This window comes from Podarcis liolepis (assembly GCF_965112155.1).
Source record: "Podarcis liolepis genome assembly, chromosome: 2".
NCBI classification, from domain to species: Eukaryota; Metazoa; Chordata; class Lepidosauria; order Squamata; family Lacertidae; genus Podarcis; species Podarcis liolepis.
Genome location: NC_139555.1, coordinates 91,681,012 through 91,703,736, shown reverse-complemented (window position 1 = coordinate 91,703,736; position 22,725 = coordinate 91,681,012). Strand labels below are relative to the sequence as shown.

The 22,725-nt window shown below is 40.4% G+C and overlaps 1 protein-coding gene across 4 annotated transcripts in view; it reads left to right on the top strand.

Moving 5' to 3' along the window:
- Positions 1 to 22,725, top strand: part of ITPR1 (inositol 1,4,5-trisphosphate receptor type 1) — a 215,889-nt gene that overhangs the window by 104,808 nt on the left and 88,356 nt on the right. For all 4 annotated transcript variants that reach the window (XM_083491016.1, XM_083491015.1, XM_083491014.1 and 1 more), the window contains 14 exons: positions 1,736 to 1,923; positions 3,258 to 3,393; positions 4,517 to 4,571; positions 6,380 to 6,545; positions 6,641 to 6,811; positions 8,365 to 8,430; positions 9,526 to 9,663; positions 11,047 to 11,172; positions 11,963 to 12,163; positions 12,943 to 13,194; positions 13,610 to 13,735; positions 14,904 to 15,032; positions 19,691 to 19,811; positions 22,534 to 22,718. In XM_083491016.1, the coding sequence (XP_083347142.1) occupies positions 1,736 to 1,923; positions 3,258 to 3,393; positions 4,517 to 4,571; positions 6,380 to 6,545; positions 6,641 to 6,811; positions 8,365 to 8,430; positions 9,526 to 9,663; positions 11,047 to 11,172; positions 11,963 to 12,163; positions 12,943 to 13,194; positions 13,610 to 13,735; positions 14,904 to 15,032; positions 19,691 to 19,811; positions 22,534 to 22,718 (2,060 nt within the window). The remainder of the gene's footprint in view (positions 1 to 1,735; positions 1,924 to 3,257; positions 3,394 to 4,516; positions 4,572 to 6,379; positions 6,546 to 6,640; positions 6,812 to 8,364; positions 8,431 to 9,525; positions 9,664 to 11,046; positions 11,173 to 11,962; positions 12,164 to 12,942; positions 13,195 to 13,609; positions 13,736 to 14,903; positions 15,033 to 19,690; positions 19,812 to 22,533; positions 22,719 to 22,725) is intronic.

Below are 22,725 nucleotides of genomic sequence, written 5' to 3'. Positions count from 1 at the left end.
GGTGAAATTGCCACTGCTCCTGAGTCTCTCTACTAGTGACTTCCTCCAGTGAGCATTGCTAGCAGAGGGGCTCAGGAGCGGTGGCAGTTTTAGTAGCGATATATCATCATACATCATACTGCGCAGAGGGAGAAAAAAGCTGCATCCACGAGGCGCCGGTACAGCTTGTTCCTCCCTCTGCATCTTTAAAGTGCTTGGCTGAGAAGTGTGCAGCTGCTTCTCCCCTCAGCTGAGCTGATACCCCAGCCCGGCACTGGCTCCCATCCAAATGGAGAGAGCACCGGGGATGGCTCTGCCAGAGATGGGGAGCCTTCCCCATCCCTGGCAGAGCCGCTCAAGAAATACCTGGTACTTTTCCCACTTGTCCATGAGCGGGGAGCAGCAGGGATGGCTCAGCCCTCCCACGCCCCAGCTGAGCCATACAAACAAGCTGTGTTTTCCCAGCCCGCTAGGGCCAGGCGCTGGGGTGAAACTGCCTCAGCACCCGTGATGATTGCTGTGGCAATTGCACCCAGCACCTCACAGGCTGAGGCCAATGTGGCTTGTTTTTTCAACATTGCAGTACATTGCCAGACCGTGATGTTTGGCCAGTGATATTGAAAAACCGCTATCACCCAACCTTGTCAATGCACATTATTAACATGTGCATGTGCTCATGAGCTTGCAACTGCATGATTGAATGTGGACTGAGCTTATGAGCTGGTGGCACAAAATGCATGCCATCTCATTTATACCTGTTGTGCAACCTTCAGCATCTCATTTATACCTGGCTTGCATCTGTTCCCAAACGTTATCAGTGGGATGCATCCAACACTATCTGTACACAAACGGAATGGACTTCCACTCGTGCAACATATTTTTACCTTGCTCTTCCCCATCCCCAGCAGCCCTCCATGTAATCTCAAAATCTGCTCCGGAGGGCTGAAGGAACCTCTGGAGCAGATTTTCGAGGTGCATAGTATGGGACAGGAGAGGCAGATAAAGATCCATTTCTTCTGCCATTGTTTCACATGGTCAGGGGAGAGGAAGAATAAAGTATAAGGATGCAAATTTTGGGGGCAACTCCCATGTTGCATGTAATATGTGGATTTCCCCTCAATATGATATAGCGGTAGGGTTTGTTTCTTTAATGCATTGGTGCCCCACTGAAAAGGCTTTCAGTGCACCTTACAAAAATCACTAGTAAGGCAGTCCCTGCCCTTAGGCTTGCAGTGTAAAAGATATGTCACACAAGGAGAAAGAGTTGGAGAGGGAAGAGGAGGGGGGGAAAACAGGTCCCAATTCTTAATGTAACTGCTGTTATAACTACAACTTGGAATAGAAATTGCTTCGTACAACACAGTATCCATTAAATGTTCCTGCTACTTTCTGTAAGTGTGGAAGGTGTTGCCTATTTCACAGCATGTAGATTTTTTTAATAACAATGTTGTATCCTTAATTGTATTATATCGGGTTTGTTTGTTTTATTTTTCTCTGCCTTTGCATGCCCATTTTGTATCTCTGCAGATGAAGTGCGATCTCAAAGCATTTTAATAAATAGCAGAATACCACAAATACGTTATTTCTGCAGTTTGTAGGTTGCACATGTTGCATCCGATAGATAAGCAGCAGGTACACATTAAATCTGATTCCGCTATACAGTAATGTGTGTAATAGGCTGAGACAGGTAATGCTGAGACAGGTCTTAGCTTAATTACTGTATTACAAAACTTTATCCTGTATTGTCTCTCTGAAGGGAGCAATGTGATGAGATCTATCCACGGTGTTGGGGAGCTGATGACCCAAGTTGTGCTCAGGGGTGGAGGGTTCTTGCCCATGACTCCTCTTGCTGCTGCCCCAGAAGGTACCGTGAAACAGGTTGAACCTGAGAAAGAAGACATCCTGGTAATGGACACCAAGCTGAAAATCATTGAGATACTTCAGGTATACTTCAGGTGACATAGCTTAGAAAACTATATTGACGCAAGAGCTGTACTGTCACGCTTATGTTGTTTGGGGATTTTTCATTCTAGACCATTGTTCTCTTGTTGACAGAATTAGAAATGAATAATTTTTTCACTGGATGGATTGCGTGTAAGCTTTATTTTTTATTTTTTATAAAAATATCATTAGAAAAAGAATTAATAAACATTGTTGCAAGTATTAACAACAAAATACTAATAACAACTACTAATTGCGAACAGTTGCAGATGTTTAACCCATGCCCTCATTTAAACCAGTTACATACTTTAAAACTTTTGCGTGCAAGGTAACTTCAAATAACCCAGCTCCTATAAAACATTGAGCAGTCAGATTGAAATACAGACATTGTTCAGGAGAGTTGGAGCAGAGCAATCCAATGGAGGTGTTCAGAAAGCTGCGTGCTCCCATGACAGTATTTCCAAGGCTTCGTTTGAGTTCCACTGCAGATCCTATTTTGAAGGCTACGGCTTTGCAACAGGCTGCCTGACATTCAGTGTGCTGTGCATTGTCATCAACCCAACTGGGGCAAGGTTTCTGGGTCAGAGTGCACAGCCCTGGGATAACTACTGAAAAAATATATTATAAATTAGAAGGAAGCCTGTGCTACTCTTAGATAAATGCCATGAGGAAGGGACTGTAGTTCAGTGGATAAAGTACATTTTTTTTGAAAGTGGAAGGCCTCAGGTTCATTTTCTGGCATTCTGCAGCTAAAACATCAGGTCACAGGTGACAATAAAGGGAATTCTCTGGTCAAAACCCTGAGGAACTGCTGACAGTTAGGGTCCACAGAACTGGGCTTCATGAGCAAGGCTGTTCCTTTCGTTCCCCAGTTATGCTTATACAGATTTATTGGTTAACTTACCGAAATGTATAAGCATGAACTGACAGGGTAGTACTGACTGATGCTGTGACTTTAATGTGAATTAAAACAGGAAAATGTGAATTAATGTGAATTAAAACAGGAAAAGCCAGAATGACCATCTTCTTATTTTTACTTAGCTACAACAGGAAAAAATCTGATATATTGTGTTTTGAAAAAGGTGGTTTGTGTTTTGTTTTGTGTGTGCTTTGTCTAGACACAATATGCATCTATGATATATAATACAAACTAGACTGGTAGATTTTGGTTTTCATGGCAGGAATTACTTTCGATATCTAATATATTTTAAATGCATGCTTTAAGCATGTGAAAGGGAAGGTCCTTGCTTTAAAAAACACAAAAGGGGGAGGTAATGAGTTGTGCTATTGAATCTTCTTCTTTCTTCTTCTTTTTAAAAACACTATGGAATCATCAGTTCATTTTGAATGTGAGATTGGATTATAGAATCTCATGCCTTCTGTGCATATTTAAACATGAGTTTGATGAAAGCAATGCTCAGACACCTGATTCACCTACAGGAAGCAATAACCAAGAAATGCCAAATGTACCAGGTCAGTTACAACATGTTCTCTTAAAAGTGCTGTAAAATTTTTCTTAGGTGCTGGTATGTGCCACTTGGTAAAGGTAAAGGTAAAGGGACCCCTCACCAGAGCAGTGCACAGAAACACCATTTACCTTCCTGCCGGAGTGGTACCTATTTATCTACTTGCACTTTGGCGTGCTTTCAAACTGCTAGGTTGGCAGGAGCAGGGACCGAGCAAAGGGAGCTCGCCCCGTCACGGGGATTCGAACCGCCAACCTTCTGATCAGCAAGTCCTAGGCTCTGTGGTTTAACCCACAGCGCCACCCGCATCCCAATGTGCCATTTGGTATATTTCCTCAATAACGACTAATTGAACCATTTGTGAATAAAAGTAGAAAAACAGCCATTCCATTGTCCATGTGGGTGTTTTTTAATTAAGCAAGATACAATAATATGCTATCAAACTATAATGACTTTATTAATTTTGGGAAACACTGCTCTAGATTGTGGACTTCATTATTTACCTCCACATCTTGAACCCTGTGAGGAAAATTTCTGTAAAGAAAACCCTGTGAAGAGAATACAAAGGAGAAAGAAAGTACAAAGATTATCAGTATGCATAGTTATTGAGCTTATCCTTTGCACTATTTGTTTCATTTTTAAACTTTTATTTCCAAAAAGAAAGTTTAATAAAGAAATCATATGTGCACAGTCTCACACTATGGAAGACATAAGTTCCCTTTGAAACTATGTAAGGTGGAGGCTGCACAAATTGCTATACTGTTCCTCTGGAAAAATCCAAGGCTGCCTTTAAATATTGCGTGTTTGTGTATGGATGCAGGCATAAGTTTGCATGCACACAATACCCTCACATATTCTACTGTATAGTTTGAAACAGCTTCACACAGTAGTTGCCCATACAACTGAAATGGATGCCAACTGGATTAAATTTATACAATTATACAATCGAAAAACAACCTTTTGGATCTTTCACAGAGGATTTTCTTGCCTTTCAGCAGAGAATTCTTACAGTGTAGTTTCTGTGATGGAAAGAATGGTAGCTTGCTTCCTCTGCTCCCCTTAATGAATTTTAAGCTATATTTTCAGCTTGGCTTGGCATAGAAGACAAAACTGTTTGTTTTCCTTTACAGGAGCTCTTGACTTTGAACACATTGAAGAGCAAGCAGAAGGGATATTTGGAGGCAGGAAAGTAAACTATTGCGATTTGCATTTGTCTGTTCTGAACTGTATGTGAAGCTGCTTCTGGACAGTTGCAGGTCACAGTTCTTCAGAGGAGCAAGCCACTTGCACTAATCATTCATGTATCCATTTGCTCATACATTAATTGTTACTTTAATTACCATGAATGAGTTAAAAGAATTATCCATGTATGTTTCCTAAGGTACTTACTAAATGAGAGGGCAGACCGGGGATGTAAACTGTATTCTTGCAGCTATGGTTTCATGACCCCATTGTCCCCCTCCCCTGCACACACAGTGGGTTTGGGGTGTCTGTTTGTGGGGTGTGTGGGTGTTAAGAATATCATACAGCAGAACAGGGGTGTGATACAGTATAGCAGCTGCTTGTTCAACGAGACATCTCCTTCCTCTCCTCCCTGCTTCAGCTCCCTGTGCAACCCCAGAATCTGCCCAGGAGCATGGGGGGGGGACCCCCTGGAACTGATGTAGGGGGCATGTAGGGGCTGGAGGGGAAAGAATAAAAACTGGATGTCCTGTTGTACAACAGATTTTGGTGGTGCAAGCAAGCAGTCATTGCTAAATGTCACCCAGAATATTTAATGGGATAGATACGTACTCCTAAAACGAAGAAGAATGTAAATCAAAGAACTACACTTTTAACTGATGGGAGGAGGAGAGTTTGCCAATGATTGGGTAGCACTGCCGGATCGGACAGCCTTGCTAGTGTTTGCCAAAATGCAGGAAATATTTTAAAGGCCATTGGGGGGAAATAACTTTTTAAGAAATAATGTTTTCAGAATGGCAAAAGGGGGAAAGACTTTGCAGAATCCAAGGTGTTAGCTGTGGAGGGAAGCCTAGAGAAAGAGTGACTATGATGAGGGCTGCTCTTTTTAAAAAAGTGTTGATATCATGGATGTTGCTAGACTGTAACTCCCATCATCCCTGATCACTGGCCATGCTTGTTGGGGTTCATAAGAGTTGGGAGTCCAGAAACATCTGAAAAGCCACAAATCTCCCACCTTGGTCTAGATTAACTAGAGAAAGGTAAATACGTTTTTAGGGTGTTGCTAAGTTTCAAGAGAATAAATGAGGAGGTGAAGTGCTTGCAGTGCTGAGATTGTGGTGGTGAGTTGGTGAGATTGCTGCATTACAGGGAGTTGGACTAAATCAGTAGTTCCCTACCTTTTTTTAGCCATGCCCCACTTAAGCATCTCTCAAATCCTGATGCAAACCCCCCCCCCCCGGTGACATATAATTTTTATTATTCAAAAAGTGAACTCCATATGGAGGAAGCCTAAAAGGCTTGGTCTAAAAAACTTGGTCTAAACTTGGTCTAAAAAAGCTATCAAATTGCCCTCCGTGTTCCCCATGTTGGGAGCCATGGGACTAGATGATCCTCTGGGTCCCATCCAACTCCACAGTTTTATGATTCTAATATGAAAAAGGGTGCCATTCCTCCATTGCCACTGGTAGCTTACATTGTACAGTGATACCTCAGCTTTCGAACGTAATCCGTTCTGGAAGACTGTTCAAGTTGTGAAATGTTCGAAAACTGAAAACTCAATAGGCGACAGCTAGGCCTCAGGATCTTACACTCAGCGGAAGCTGCATGGCTTGTTCGACTTCCAAGGCATGTTCGTCAACGGAGATGTTCGAAAACCCAGGTACCACTGTATTTGAATTTGAATTTGTGGTGGTTTCTGGTTCCTCTACCAACATCAGATAGACTAACACAGTTATGGAAGCTGTCTGGAAGTTCTTAAATGGAACCATCCCCCAGCCCAATTTTACTCTATATATTTTTATTATTTTCAGTGAAGAGAATACACCACTAGATTTGGATGATCATGGTGGCAGAACTTTCCTTAGAGTATTACTCCATTTAACAATGCACGACTACCCTCCTCTCGTGTCTGGAGCCCTTCAGCTACTCTTTAGGCACTTTAGTCAGAGGCAAGAAGTCCTTCAGGCCTTTAAACAGGTAAATGTAGTGTTCTATACCGTCCACACTTTCACTCTAAATTTGTGTGGTGATGCAAGGGTGTTATGCAACTAATGGATTGCAATTCATGTAAGGTCCAACTGCTTGTCACCAGCCAAGATGTGGACAACTACAAGCAGATAAAACAAGATTTGGATCAGTTGAGATCAATTGTGGAAAAATCTGAACTCTGGGTGTACAAAGGCCAGGGACCTGATGAAACGATGGATGTAACGACAGGAGAGAATGAACATAAGAAAAAGGAGGTAAGAATAGCTTTTGTCTTTGTTGCATTGCCGGTGTAACGTAGTGGTCAAGAGCAGGAGAGTACAAATTTCATCTCAGCCTGAAGCTATATACAGTAATGGTGGCTTTGGGGCAAATTGCTTCCTTGCAGTCTTCATTTTGTGTGCTCCCCTCTGCTCCCGAACAATGTCATTGCCTAACTCAGATGGCTTTTGTGAAGGTTGACTGGGTTGATTAACATGAATAACATTTCAATGTTGTACACAACCTTAAAAGTATTATATTTTAAACATAAGTTCTAAAAGACTTTAGCAAAGTTATGCTAGAATCATAGTTTTATCATTTTGATTTCCCTCTCTTCTCCTCCCACCCCTCTCACCATCTTCTTACACCTTTGTTGTTGTTGTTGTTGTTGCTGTTTTCTCTTTCCACAGTTTATGTTTATTCCCCCTGCTCTCGGCCAGTTGTATAGTTGTTCATGTTTGTGCAATATATTATTAAAGCTACATTTACATATTTATTCATTTTTAATTCATGGGAATACTGAAGACTTCCTCTAAGAGGTTTCTTGGTCTGTTTCCCAGCTGCTTTTAACCCTAAAATCTGATAGTCTCCTTTTTTGTTCCATTCATCATGTTATATATGCCTCCTCTAACCTCCGTCCCGTCCCCTGTCCCTATGCCTCAACCACCTCTTCCATAGCTATTCACATTAAACTAAAATTTAGAATAAAAGACCAATAACGCAGTGTACATATGTGTAATATCTCCTCACTGTTTACTTGCAAACAGTACCACTAATCATACTGTGCCTTTAATGTAATTGGTTTTTTTTAAAAAATGCTGCAGTTATATTATTGTGCTGCTATAAGAATTATCCATTTAAAGGAATTGGGGGGTGGGGTGGATATAAATGCCTTAGGTAAATAGCACGAGTGTGTGACTTGATAATTTGTGAAGACTCACTATAGAAATACCTGTTAGCATTTCACTCCTCCGTTGCTGGATGTGTGATTGTTACATCACATGTCAGTGTTTACTATCTAGGCTTGGAAAGTGTGAGAACGGAAGTCAGTCTTATCTCTCTTCTGCTGTACTGTACTTTTGTACTTTCTTTCTCTCTCTCTTTTGGAGAAGAAGTGAGAGGACGCCATGGTTGCTTTGTCCTGTATATATTGCTAATTAAATCACTTAGAATGCTACACTCACACTCCACAATCATTTCTGCTATACTCTGCTGAGTGAGTGTGCACATGTCTTTTGATATGTGTCGCTGACACGCAGCGGAACTGATTTGTGAATGTCCCGGGCTGGGCTTCATCAGGAAGACGCCCGGAGAGGTCTGTCTCATTCTGGGGGCTGCATGTGCCCCCCAGGCGTGTTCCGACAACACCGCTGTTAAGTTTGTGTTAAAACTGAATATTGGTGAAGAGAGAAAGGTTGGTAGAAGTTTTAAAACTTCTGGAGAGTTTTTGGTGTGAAATAGCTGCTAAAATTTGTACTAATGATCACCAGAATTGGGGGTGGGGAGGAGGGGGAATGTAATAAATTAATAAATCTTGCTTGTCCCCTAGGAAGGCCACAGCAAATCACGGAAACCCGAAAGCACTAGTAGCTATAATTACAGGGTGGTCAAAGAGGTAAGACTCATCCTTTCCCAGCTGCCCAGTACTTTTGCCGCCTTCTTCTTTTCTATGAGTTGAGGAATGCTATGAATATATACCATGCACCTTTACCTGTCTGAATATGGAATATTCCTTGCCTCCTAGAAGATAATAGGCCCCTGCACGCAAAGAACTCTGTGCGTATACTGGAGCCTTTGTATGCCAAATGAGTTGTTGGATCATGGCACCTGGGTGTATAGTATTTATAATAACTTGGTTTAACTAAATCTTTAAACTCTCATAGTGCTATTGACTAGACTAATGAAGTACGGACAATTAATGTATGTGTTAATGGTTTATATAATGCATGCACTAAAATGTACTCAAAGTGCGAGCTTTAAAATAATCTACACAGGTTTACCACTGGTTTTTAGAAGGCAAGGAAGAAAAACCTTATGCAACATTGTTGTATAATTTCCATGGACAGTCTTTCAGTCTTAACATTAATTCTAGGGTTATATTCAGGGTTGTGTGTGAATGAAAGAAAACAGAAAAGCTGCATGAGGTATAAATTAGGCAAAAAGAATCAACTTTGTCCATAGCATTCTGCTTCTTTTGGTCCTTTTGGAAAGGGCAAGGAAGTTGTGTGATGCAAAGAAGGCTTGACCCCTATACACTGGAAATAATACTTACTGACATGAGAGTTTTGCCTGGTATTGTGTAAACCCCCCCCCCACATCTGCAAGTGTTTTAGATTGAATCTCCCATTAACTCCAGTCAGCAGGCCAACAGGAGTTGTAGTCTGAAACATCTGGAAGGCACCGGAAGACTTGTCATTGTAGCACTAAAAGGCTGACACTCATTTTCCTTCGTAAAGGAAAGCCAAGATACCTTAGCCAGTGCCAGTTTCCTATACATGCATGGTGCAATACATGTCATCCAAAATGTAATTGCTCTGTCAGTTGCATGCAACATGGTGTACGCGTTTTTGTCTTTATCTCCTTAATTTCACTCTGCTTGTTTAATGTTATTCTGTGATCTGTTGAAAGCGAGCTTTTCCTCCAGCCTGTCGGGGGGGGGGGGGGGACCATTAGTATGTCATCTGGCTCTAAATGAAATGTGTTTCTGCAGATTTTGCTTCGACTTAGCAAGCTTTGTGTACAAGAAAGCATCTTGGTCAGGAAAAGCCGGAAGCAGCAACAGAGGTTGCTCCGAAACATGGGAGCTCACACTGTGGTCCTGGAGCTCTTACAGATCCCGTATGAGAAAGTGAGGTTTGCATGCATCAGTTACTTTACAATCCATTAACAAACCACTAAAGTGTCTTTAGATCTTCCTAAAAGTTGTCTCTTACAAGTTGCATTGAACATCAAAGGAGCAGTTGCTAAATATTCATGTCTTAAGGAATAATTCATTTGTTCTGGGTTTATTGAAGCAGTTTCATACATTAATTATTGCAAGGACGAACAAAATAGGAACTAAGGTTTATATAGTCTTTCCTGGCTGTCTCAAGGAGGCACTAGGCATAACATTACAAAGGTGCCCCCAAGGTTTCTGAGTTTCTCTTGTACAAATTCTTCATAAGTCAGCTGAGGACTTTCCAAACCTTTTTACTGTGGAAAGACAAACTGAAGCTTTATAGTTCACACAGTGGTCATTATTCTAAGTCACAGCAACAAGTTGGTTTACCTGCTTTAAATGTCCTTATAAAAGGGCAATATGCTATATCTGCTTCCAGAATGGTCAGTCAGATGAAGATAATGGAGGCACATGTTGCTGTAGTTCAGAATGGAGGGGGGAGCATATGTATTCCATTTTTAGTCTTCTAGTCTACACAAAGATAAGCATTGTGCTGGAGAAATTGAAAAGGAAGGAGATTTGTGCCTCCTTAGGCAAAGAGTCTGGACTCATAAATTTGGGGAGGGGGGTAAAGCAGGAGGGAAGCAAACATAGCAGCCCTACAAGTATTTTAGTTAAGCAGAAAAATAAAAATAATGCAACTAGTTCTGGCTGATATTTCAAGGCATATTGTTATAGATCCTAATCCTAATCTGACACACTGCTTGAGATGTAAAGGTAAAGGTAAAGGACCCCTGACAGCTAAGTTCAGTTGTGAATGACTCTGGGGTTGCGGCGCTCATCTCGCTTTACTGACCGAGGGAGCTGACGTTTGTCCTCAGACAGTTTTTCCATGTCATGTGGCCAGCATGACTAAGCCGCTTCTGGTGAAACCAGAGCAGTGTACGGAAACGCCATTTACCTTCCCACCAGAGCAGTACCTATTTATCTACTTGCACTTTGATGTGCTTTCGAACTGCTAGGTGGGCAGGAGCTGGGACCGAGCAATGGGAGCTCACCCCATTGTGGGGGTTCAAACCGCCGACCTTCTGATCGGCAAACCCTAGGCTCTGTGGTTTCTACCACAGTGCCACCCGCATCCCCATGTAAACATTACAGAGCCTTTAAAAACTTAATCTCTCTCTCTTCCCTCCCCCACCCCAATTTATCCCAGTTTGCAGCATGCTTTAAAAAGGGAATAGGAATACTGGTATTTTGAAATTAGAACTGAGCAGACAGGTCAGTTTGCTTAAGCACCTCGTACATCAATTTAACTTTAATTTATTCTGGAGCACTTGTGCCTTGTAATTCCAGGCTGAAGATACAAGGATGCAGGAGATCATGAAGCTCGCCCATGCATTCCTGCAGAACTTCTGTGCTGGCAACCAACAGAATCAAGCATTGCTCCACAAGCATATAAATCTGTTTCTCAACCCTGGGGTAAGAAGTTAACTGAAAAATAGAGAAGAGAATGCAAACCTTTTCCTGATTGGGGGCTGTAACCAGAGTTACTTGAGAGTGGAAATCTTGGCACTTTACAGCCTTTTCATGAGTTTTCCAGATTTTCAGCAGGACTACCATTCATTAGACAGAGTGGGACAGTCATCTCAGGCAGCAAGGCTGTTCTTTAACCCCTAAACTATTTCTGCTGATCTCAGGTGCATGGAGGACAGTGTCCTTTCTCCAGTGTTGTAGTGAGATTGTGCTTCTGTATGTGGAGGGGTGGGGTGGGGGAGGAAATACGTAATACGTTGGAAGGAATGAGATGTATTGCATTGTGTATACTAGGCCTGCACAACTTATGCTCCTTATGCACTACAACTTACAGTGCAGCCTGCCTTTTTCTTCTTCTTTCTACTGCTTTACTGGAACTGCAAAAAACAGGGAAAGTTGCAGTGTACCTGGAAGGCCACAATATATTGCTGCTAAGTTGCTTTTGGCATGGTGTTAGGCCTATTGTGGGGGTTTTCTAAGGAAAAAGAGAGTTCAAGCGGTTCAGGGACAGAGGAAAATATCCTCTAAATACTTCTGTGTCAGTATGTTCAGAAGGCCTGATTTCTGAATCTTCTCTGACCAAACGCGTCTTCCATCAGCTTGCTTTCAGAAGTTTGTTTGTTAGCACTAAATCTACTGTTCTGCTCTAATATGCATTCCCTAAAAGCTTCCAAAGTGTTGTGGTGTTGACTTTGTCAGGATTCACATTTTTCTCTACTACTGTCCCTTTTAATAGATCCTGGAGGCTGTAACGATGCAACATATCTTCATGAATAACTTCCAGCTTTGCAGCGAGATTAATGAGCGGGTGGTTCAACACTTTGTGCACTGTATTGAAACTCATGGACGGAATGTCCAGTACATTAAGTTCCTGCAGACAATTGTTAAAGCCGAAGGAAAGTTCATTAAGAAGTGCCAGGATATGGTCATGGCTGAGGTGAGAAGGCTGTGTATACATATTTGTGAGCATAAAATCAGCCTGAGGAAAATCCATGCAAAGAGAAACTAGTTGGTGGACAGGCACTGCTGCCTAGGTGTCAGCATTATGAAACTTCAGATTAATTGCAATGGGTTGTCTCCAACAAAGTTGGAATTGAATTATTTATTTTCTGGCGTTGCACGCAAGCCGCTACCACATAGGTGGGGAGGATGTATCTATTGCTAACTTAGAAAATATCAGAGCAGTGTACAGTAATATGTAAGCAATAACACATGAAGCACAGGTTTTTTTTAAAAAAAATAACAAAATGGTTAGCTAATCAGGAATATTTTATTAGGAAGTCTCTCCTTAAAGAAATCTGTGTGTCATCATCACCAATGTCTGGCAGCAAAATGAAAGACTTTTCGATTTAACCCATCATTTCATTATATTAACTAGCTGGTTCTTTTCTGTTTACCCTCAGTCTGGTTATGGACTGCTGCTTCCGCAATTTTACTTTTGTTAAAATTGTGTACATTACATTTTAGTTGTGTATGTTTTGAAAGTTTGTAGCTTGCACCAGTCTGGTTCTTTAGTGGTGGCTTATAAATTTAGGAAATAAATAAATAAGCGATCAAAACAAGCATCGTAAAGTGCTTTGTACACTGATAGAGCTGTAGAAATCATTAATCGTCAGGGAGAGATAGCATGCATGTTGGTGCATATGAAAACTTGATTACTTTACATTTTCTGTGCTTTTTATGTTTAATGGGACAATAATGCTATTCTTTTGCCAGCTTGTCAATGCGGGGGAAGATGTCCTTGTTTTCTACAACGACAGGGCCTCTTTTCAGACACTAGTGCAGATGATGAGATCAGAACGGGACAGGATGGATGAAAACAGTGCTCTGATGTATCATATCCATTTAGTTGAGCTGTTGGCTGTTTGCACTGAGGGCAAAAATGTCTACACAGAAATCAAGTGCAATTCTCTCCTCCCTTTGGATGACATTGTTAGGGTGGTGACCCATGAGGACTGCATACCTGAGGTGAGGTTCTGTCCATCATCCTTTCTTCCCCTTCCTCTCTCATTCATAAGTCTCATCCAAATAACTCTCTGGTCACTTCTATCTATCACTCAAATTTAAGGACCTGCAGCTCCCTGACAAGGTTTCTAAGAGGGGCTTATGTAAGTCGGCAGAAGGATTCCAAGTTAGCTCTTAAGTATAGAACTTTATAATAAATTCAAAACCTACCTATAAAATCGTTTTGCCGCATTAGCGTCACTGTGGTTGTCAGTATCCCTATAATACTGGGGGAGGGGGGAATACAGAAGCAGGGTTAAATCCTGTTCACTGCAAATTATTCTTGTTATCAGCAGAACAATTAACTTTATTATTAGAGATAATTAGATGGCCAGTCATTACTCAGGTTTTCTTATCACCTGTGTTTTCCTGTCTGCAGGTTAAAATTGCCTATATAAATTTCCTAAATCATTGCTATGTAGACACAGAAGTTGAAATGAAAGAGATTTATACAAGCAATCACATGTGGAAGCTCTTTGAGAATTTCCTCGTTGACATCTGCAGGGTAAGTGTTTTCAATATTTGGAAATATTAAAAAAGCTGAGTGACACAAAACACCCATAACTGACTGCTGATCACATCACGTCATATAGTTAACACTCGTGAAAGTAATATCCACTGCCTTAATTTCATACATTTTCATTCATCCATGGCTATAGGATTCAATGATAATGATGCTGCATGGCCATAGCTAATTATATGTATGAGCACATCTGCGCATGCCTTGCAGGCTCTTCACAAAGTCAAGGCTCCTAGTGCTTTAGTCCTTCTCACTCTTGGGTTGCTTCTAGCTGTAACAAAATAAAGTATGGCAAATTGAAATTAGGTGGGGGGAAATTCTTTGTTCTCTTGACTCGTCGTCTCTTCCTTAGAATTTGTGGCAACTTCTGCCTTAGTTCATGTTGCTACAGTGTTGTACAAATGATGCCTACAACAAAATGTTGCAGAGTATTCTCCCTCCTAAAATGAGTGTTTCTGTTTGGCTCTTCAGCTGGCCACTCCCTTTAAGAGAGTGTGGTGGAGAGCCAGTGTGGTGTAGTGGTTAAGAGCGGTAGTCTCCTAATCTGGGGAACCGGGTTCGCGTCTCCGCTCCTCCACATGCAGCTGCTGGGTGACCTTGGGCCAGTCACACTTCTCTGAAGTCTCTCAGCCCCACTCATCTCACAGAGTGTTTGTTGTGGGGGAGGAAGGGAAAGGAGAATGTTAGCCGCTTTGAGACTCCTTCGGGTAGTGATAAAGCGAGATATCAAATCCAAACTCTTCTTCTTCTTCTTTAAGTAGAGAGCATTCTGTTCTCTCCCACCCTCACAATCCAATTTCACTTTCTGTTCCATGACCACAGAACACGCTCTGTCCTCAACGGGCTGTTTTCTTTTGCTGCCTCAGGTTCCCCCCCTTCTTTTTGCAAACCTTGAAGTTCCTTTGAGAATTGAGATATCTCACATTTGCCAGTAGCAAAATTTTTACTACAGTCCTGGTATCACTTGTTATTGTCAGGAGTTTGCTGTCAGGAGTGATGTATCACTTGAGTTTATGTCTAGTACAGTCTGTGGTATTTGGGAAAGTGCATATCGCAATGATATTAGCTTGCATTTGTTGGGGAATTATCATTATTGTATAGGGTTTTGTTTTTGTTTTTATTCTGTTTTGTCTTAATGTGAATTGTTTTCCAGACTTGCAACAACACCAGTGACAGGAAGCATGCAGATTCTGTATTAGAGAAGTATGTGACTGAAATAGTGATGAGTATAGTTACCACTTTCTTCAGTTCCCCATTCTCAGATCAAAGCACAACTCTGCAGGTAAGTAACCAAGAGGAATCATTTACACCCCCCCACACACGAAAACATATTTTGTTCTACTATTTACTGTCTGCTCCACCTGTGAAGCAGAACAGCATTTGTGCATCAGACTAGAACACCAACTTGAGTTTGAAAACGGTGGTGTCTTCTGATAGTGTTTCTCTGTGGTTAACTTTACGGCAGTGAACCTTACAAAAGCAGTGAGTCCATTGCTTCGGTCTTTTCTCGTTTCCCTAAAAGTGTGGGGGTGTGGGAGCTTCCTGCTCGTCTGTAGTACTCATTTAGTAATGCTGGAGTATGGGAAAGTCCCTGAAAAACAGGAACAATTTGACACATTTCCCCTCCATACAGACTGTATGCATGTTTCCTGTGATAGCCCCAGTCCCCATGGCTGAGACATGTACTGCTGCCTATCAAGTTGAGCATTCTGTTTCCTATATCGGGCAACCATATGCTTGTGGGAAACCGACAACCAGCCCAGGGAGGCATTAGCCTTCTCATACTGCTGTTCCCAGCAACTGGTACTCAAAGGCATGCTGAGGTGGAATATTAGCCATAGTTACTAGTAGCCATTGATAACCCTCCGTGAACTTGTCTCATCCACTTTTGAAGTTGGATGGCTATCACCACATCCTGTAGCAGAAAATTCTGCCTGTTCCAAATCTCCCACTATTCACTTTGGAACCTCCAGATGGTTAAGTAGTCTATAAATAGGAAAAATGTAATTTAGCTTCATTGGATGAGCCCAGTTCTAGTACAGTGGTACCTTGGGTTACAGACGCTTCAGGTTACAGACTCCACTAACTCAGAAATGATACCTCAGGTTAAGAACTTTGCTTCAGGATGAGAACAGAAATTGCACGGCAGCGGCGGGAGGCCCCATTAGCTAAAGTGGTACCTCAGATTAAGAACAGTCTCAGGTTAAGAAAGGACTTCCAGAACGAATTAAGTTCTTAACCCGAGGTACCACTGTATTAATGAAAGAGGGGGTGGGGAGGACTTCTCTCTATCCATTTTCTCAACACCTTGCTCCTGGTAAACTGAGCAGCTCTATACATTGTAATATTTGGTGAAATTCTCTAGGCCCTTAATCACTTTGATTGTCCTTTTCTACACCTGTCCCAGCATTATAAAAAAAGATTAGGGCCAACATAAAGTGAACATTCATGGAACGTTTATGTTGACCCGTGCCTCTTAGTCCTGAACAATGTCCTCTTAGGGTGAGGTGGCGCAGATTGATGCAGAAAAATTAAATATCATATTTTATGTAACAAAAATGAGTCAAATAAAAAAAATTGCTTTATGCATGGCATAACTAATCAATATTATAATAGCAATCAAAAGAACCATTGTAGTTAGAAGATAACAAGAATATAATGACGAGTAAAAAATGGGTTTTGTATCGTTCTGCCCTGCCTACGGGGCACTTTGATACATTGGATGGGGCACTTTGATACAAAGCGTAAATTTTATGAGAATGGTTACTATTTACAAAAATGTAATGAAAAAACAGTTTTTATTGTGAGGGATCATAATCAGCCTTACAATTTGTTACTTAAAATCTAAATAATGTATCAAAACTAACAGTGTTTCACACATATCATAGACTTTGTGGTTTTCTTAACAAAACATCAAAACTTATATTAATCTTTCCTCAAACACTTATCCATTTAAAAAAAAGCTTTGAAAAAACTTTGAAAAGTATAAGAACGCACATTAGATAGTCAAAAAATAGTAATTTAAACAAAATGCTTATAAGAAATAAGATAATTACTTAATGTTTAGCTTCTATTGCACATTATATCCACTGAAGTCAATAGAAAAAGTACAAAGAGATGATGTTCGAGATGCGCCCTTTGAGAACTTTAGTTTTGGCAACTGCAAAACAACATCCTTGAAATCAACGCTTGCCTTATCTTCTACAATGGGGAAGACAAATATACAAGATCTTGGTTTTTTCCTGAGATATGACATTTGAAAATCGGTCATATTATATTTAGAAATGACTTTGGCCTCGTAGTAAACAACAGTTTTCTTTCTTTTCAAATTTAATGAGTAGGAAATCTCCAACATTTATATTTTCAGGATTGGGAACATCAAAATTTATATCCTCATCTTTTGGAAAACAGAATAACTAGTTTAGAGATTTCATGCAAACTTGTATATTGGGGCACTATTGTACACTAGTGGGGCACTTTTATACGTATCAATGTGTCTTAGTGTATCAAAGTGCTCGAATGGACATTTTCAAAAAACTAACACTTATTAATAAAACCACTGAACTTATTTAAAAATCACGTGTAATCCTGATTACTGAGTGGAATAACTTACCTTTGGTATTTTAAAATCTTAACTAAACAATGTAAAACAGCGTTGGAACACTTACATTTCACGTACTTTTCTAGTTGGCTGCACTAAAAACACACCTACTCTCATTAAACACCAACTGGCGGGCAGCGTGGTTGCAACTGTTGCACTCGCACATGTATAGACACATTTTAGTGATGTCATGACACGAATAACGTTTCTCGAAATTGAAATGTTGCTGGTGTATCAATGTGCCCCGCCTCACCCTACAGATAATCCCTCAAGACTAATGCGCAGGGGGTGGCAGAAAGCCTCATTCTTCCCCTGTCTTCCTTTGTACCATTACTTGCACGACTGACTTTTTCCTCTTTCCAGAGAGCTGTGTGGCAGCCTTGACAGCTGCTCATCGGCTCCTGTCACAATAACAGCGAATGGCTGAATTCAGTGACACTTTAATAGTAGAGGAAACTTTCCTAGTATCTGTCATTAGTCCTCTAAATAGTTTTTCATATGGTGCCTTGTGGGTGGTTTACTATTCTCTACACCACCACCACCACCACCACCACCACCAAAGGCTTCAGTTCTCACATTTTGCAGTGGCTATTGGAAACTCATTCAAAAACCTGGCTAGGTATATGTTTGGATTTCATTGCATTCTGGGGATTTGAGCAATACTGGCAGATTAGCAGTTGGGATGCATCTGCTGGGTATATGCTGATATGCAGCTGCCACAGACACTCTGTTGTGGATCACTTTGTGCATTGGATGTAGAACTATCTAAACCAGAAAGAATTGTGAGAGATATTGCATTTGGAGAGGTTAAATGGAATCAATTTGTCCATGCAACTATTTTGGGATTGTGCTTGTGAATGGATCCCATAGAAATACAGGGACTTTTTCCACAGTTACACCAGGAAAATCGTTACTGTCCCCATGTTGAAATAGAGAGGAAGATGTGATGTCTTGAAAGTCTATCCACAAATGCTTGAGCTTAACCTGAAATAACATGGATGGCTGTATTTAAATTGACTTCTCTCTAATGTAACTGACAGTTTTAGTTCCTATGGGTAATGACTGCTTTTATTTCCTGCCCATGCTCTTTCAAAATACGTTTCCCCCTTCTTTTCTCTAATGCTTTTTACACACTTTCTCCATATAACAGCAATCAGTCTTTGCCAAACTAAAAGAGGTACTTTTTGGAAGCTCCTGAACTGCTTTAGTTTCTGTGTTAGTGTCACTAACCTCCATTAGCTAGTTGAGATGCTTAAGATGTAGATAATAGGCATAATAGATATTACTGTTTATTAATTGGGTATTTTCTACTATTGGTAGGCTTGTCTACACATCCCTGGAAAATCTTCCTTTACTTTCTGTGTTAGTGTCACTAACTTCCATTAGCTAGTTGAGATGCTTAAGATGTAGATAATAGGCATAATAGATATTACTATTTATTAATTGGGGGTTTTTTCTACTATTGTTGGCTTGTCTACACATCCCTGGAAAATCTTCCTTTTGGGGTTGTTAGTCCTTGCTAAAATACAGAGCTTGAACACAATTACTACTCCTGCTCTACAACACAGTAATTATATTACTGGTTTAGGCAATGTCATTCATGGGTGAGATTTGGCACAGCAGAATTCTGATAATCTCGGGGTATCCAGCCTATCCATAGTGGAAAAATATTCCTGTATCTCTTTGTTCCACACCAGTTGCTTTTGTTGCTTTCAACCCTGGAGCTAGGAATGTAGATTTTAGAAACATTTAAAATATATATCATATTTTTCTGTGTATAAGACTATATTTTTTCCTGAATTTTTGAAGTTTAAAATAAGGGGTCATCGTATACACGGATAGTGCATAGTGCATTTTCTTAATTTTGAGTCCTCCCAAAATATACATGGAAAAATATGGTAAGTTGTGTTCCAGAACGATCAATATAAAAATAATTAAGGAACACTTTTAATAGAGCTTTAATATTTTCTTCTTCCTTAAGTTTTAATAACATTATAGAGCCACCTGCTGGTCAGTTGTAAATTTAATTACTTTTTTATCTGTAAATTCTTAAAGAAAAATGTTTTTTCTATCTTTTCCTTTATAAAGTTAGCATGCGCTAAGCATGTCCTAGTTAAACTTGATCATCTAAATCAGTCACAATCTTTTTACTGTTTTACAATACATATGTAGCTCAGAAGTTCAATGTGGTTTTGCTTTCAAAGTGTCTTTGGACTCCTGAACAAACCCACTAGTTTGCTTAGCATCCTGACAGACCCCTTAGTTCTCCAAATATAAGAAGAAGCTTTCGGAACTGTTCCCCTGCCTCAGACTTATGCTTGTGTGTGTGTTTGTTTCAGACTCGCCAGCCTGTATTTGTGCAGCTCTTGCAAGGTGTGTTCAGAGTGTATCACTGCAACTGGCTCATGCCCAGCCAAAAAGCATCAGTGGAAAGCTGTATCAGAGTACTTTCAGATGTAGGTAAGAAAACTGTGTGCATGCATTTAAACATAATATAAGCAACATCTGTTACTTTATATTACATCAGTACTTATCAGAACACCTGTTGAGTGGCAGCAAAAGCGCTCCAAGGTCCATCTTCTCCCCCTCCCTCCACTATTTTTATAGTGGTTCAAGTAATACTTTTTATTGAGACAATTTGTACTGATGAGCCTAGGAGCCTTTTAAGTTTTACAGGCCAAATTCTGTGCAATCTCAAATTTTACTGCCCTTAGCAATAATAGCAAGTCCAATAAAATATAAAATTTGAACTGTTGTTGGTTACAAAGACAGAGATCAGGCACACAACACACATGAGATATTCAATTTCTAGTTGATTTTTGAGATGTGGCTGGCTTAGTCCCAAGGCATGTGGGATAATAAGCAGATCTGGAGTACCATCACTTAATAAAGTGGTCCTGAAGTTGCCTGGCAAGCTCTTGTCCATTTGAAAGAACAAACAGACTTTCTTACTAAACAGATAAATGAGGGATGAAATAGCCATGACCTACTTTGAATACTCTCCATATTTAGATGACACTATTTTGCCATTCTAAACCTTCTACAAATTTTTATGCGTACAAGCCATGACTTTTTATTAGGCAGTTGTTGTTTTTTTAACCTTATCACTCAGTTATCCAGGCTGATTTGTCTTGGTTACTGGTGGATGTTCTTCATAGACCAAAACAGTCCTTCCATGTAATTGCTGCTGTATGCAAAATATACATATGTTCTAGGTACATACAAAATATTTTTCTTTGCCCTTGCTAATACTAAGCATGGCTTCTCATGCGCTGATTGATGTATATCAGTTATGTATATATTGGTGCAATTGATTGGATTTGTCAACAGATTCAAATCATGTCTATTTCTATTGATCTTTTTAAATATATATATATATATATATATATATATATATATATATATATATATATATAATATGACAGCTGAATTCACAAATACTTGCTCAGGAATTCATTGGCTTAAATCAGCTTCATGCTGGTGTGTAAACTTTGTTGAGTAAATAACTATTTGCTGGTTCCTGAAACTGGTTTGTGGCCACATCCATAATTGGTAAAAGCTGAATTTCATTGTTGCTATGGGTGTATGACCTGACCTGACCTGACACTGAAAGATTAGGTCAAGGGTCAGCACACTTTTTCAGCAGGGGGCCGGTCCACTGTCCCTCAGACCTTGTGGGGGGCTGGACTATATTTGTTTTTTTTTGGGGGGGGGGGAATGAACAAATTCCTATGCCCCACAAAATGAGATGCATTTTAAATAAAAGCACACATTCTACTCATGTAAAAACACCAGGCAGGCCCCACAAATTACCCAGAGATGCATTTTAAACAAAAGGATACATTCTACTCATGTAAAAACAAGCTGATTTCTGGACCGCCTGCAGGCCGGATTTAGAAGGCCATTGGGCCGGATCTGGCCCCCGGGCCGTAGTTTGCCTACCCATGGATTAGGTTCTGAAATCTAGAATTGAGAAGATGTGGAAGGAGACCTCCTCTGCTCTTCCCACAATTTTGCAAAAGTGTATATATCTGGCTGCTGTTTGCATTTTTGGTTTTGGCAAAAATATTAACATTCTCAAACTTGCTACATATATGGTACTTGGGATGCTTTGCCATCAGTGCAGATACGTGCTGTTCATTCTGTATACTGAAAACTGCTTCACATCCTTAGACTATGGTTGTTCCTGCCACAAGGTACTGCCAAGGGGCCATGCTTTTCTGTATAACTGAACCGTGTTTAATATACAGTTGTGCATATATTCTTTTTAACTTTAACATGACTCGTGTAGAAGAATGAGATGGTTATAAAGCATTTTTAAGAAATTAAATCTAAGTAGAATAAAGGAACTTTAATAGCTAGAACAGTTCGTTACCATGGTAATGCACAAACATGCTTGTGGACATTTACGTGCATCATATGGTTTTAACACACTGTTCTGTTTCAGTTGATGTGTGTACTAATTGTATGGGTCTGACCAACATAGAATAAAGCAGCGCTGTTACTTCCCATGATCTGGGCTCTATGGGTCCATTAAAATAGCCTGAAATTCTAGATGCATCACACCACTGGCTCGCGTTCACTTGCGATCAAGACACCTAGACCTGGTCTCTCCCCAGTCCTTGCACCCTTTGCTATTATTTTGTACTTAAGATGCAGGACTTTTCATTATCTCTGCTAAATTCCAATTCCAGTTCCAGCTGTTAAGATCATTTTGAATCATGATTCTGTCATCTTTGATGTTGGCTTCCCCTCCCAGCTTTGGGTCATAGGGAAATTTGATAAGCCACCCCCTATATACATCCTTGCCCAAGTCATTAAAATGTTGAACAGAATGTTCAGGGTACTGTAGTGGAGAGAACAGGTCAGAAAATCTAATTACACATGCAGCCTTTCATCTGCACAATTTTTGATCCAACCCATGAAACTATTTCATAGTGTGCTACAACAATGTGTGTGTGATTACACAGAGTGAAAAACAATATTTGTTTGTTCTACTCACAACAATTCTCCACCTCCCTCCCCTGAGGTGAACAAAATTCCTTGTTGAAACTTGCCGTAATACATCTAGATTTTGTATGATCAATATGAATAAGCACCTTATGAGAAGAAAAACGTTCTGAAATGCACATTCTGTGACATACTGTTGGATCATGGAGACACTTTCATTTATCTGTTTCAGCAAAGAGCAGAGCAATTGCCATCCCGGTTGATCTGGACAGCCAAGTAAACAACCTCTTCCTGAAATCTCATAACATAGTACAAAAAACAGCAATGAACTGGAGGATGACAGCAAGGAATGCTGCTCGGAGAGATTCGGTGATGGCTGCTTCTAGGGATTACCGCAACATCATTGAGAGATTGCAGGTGCATA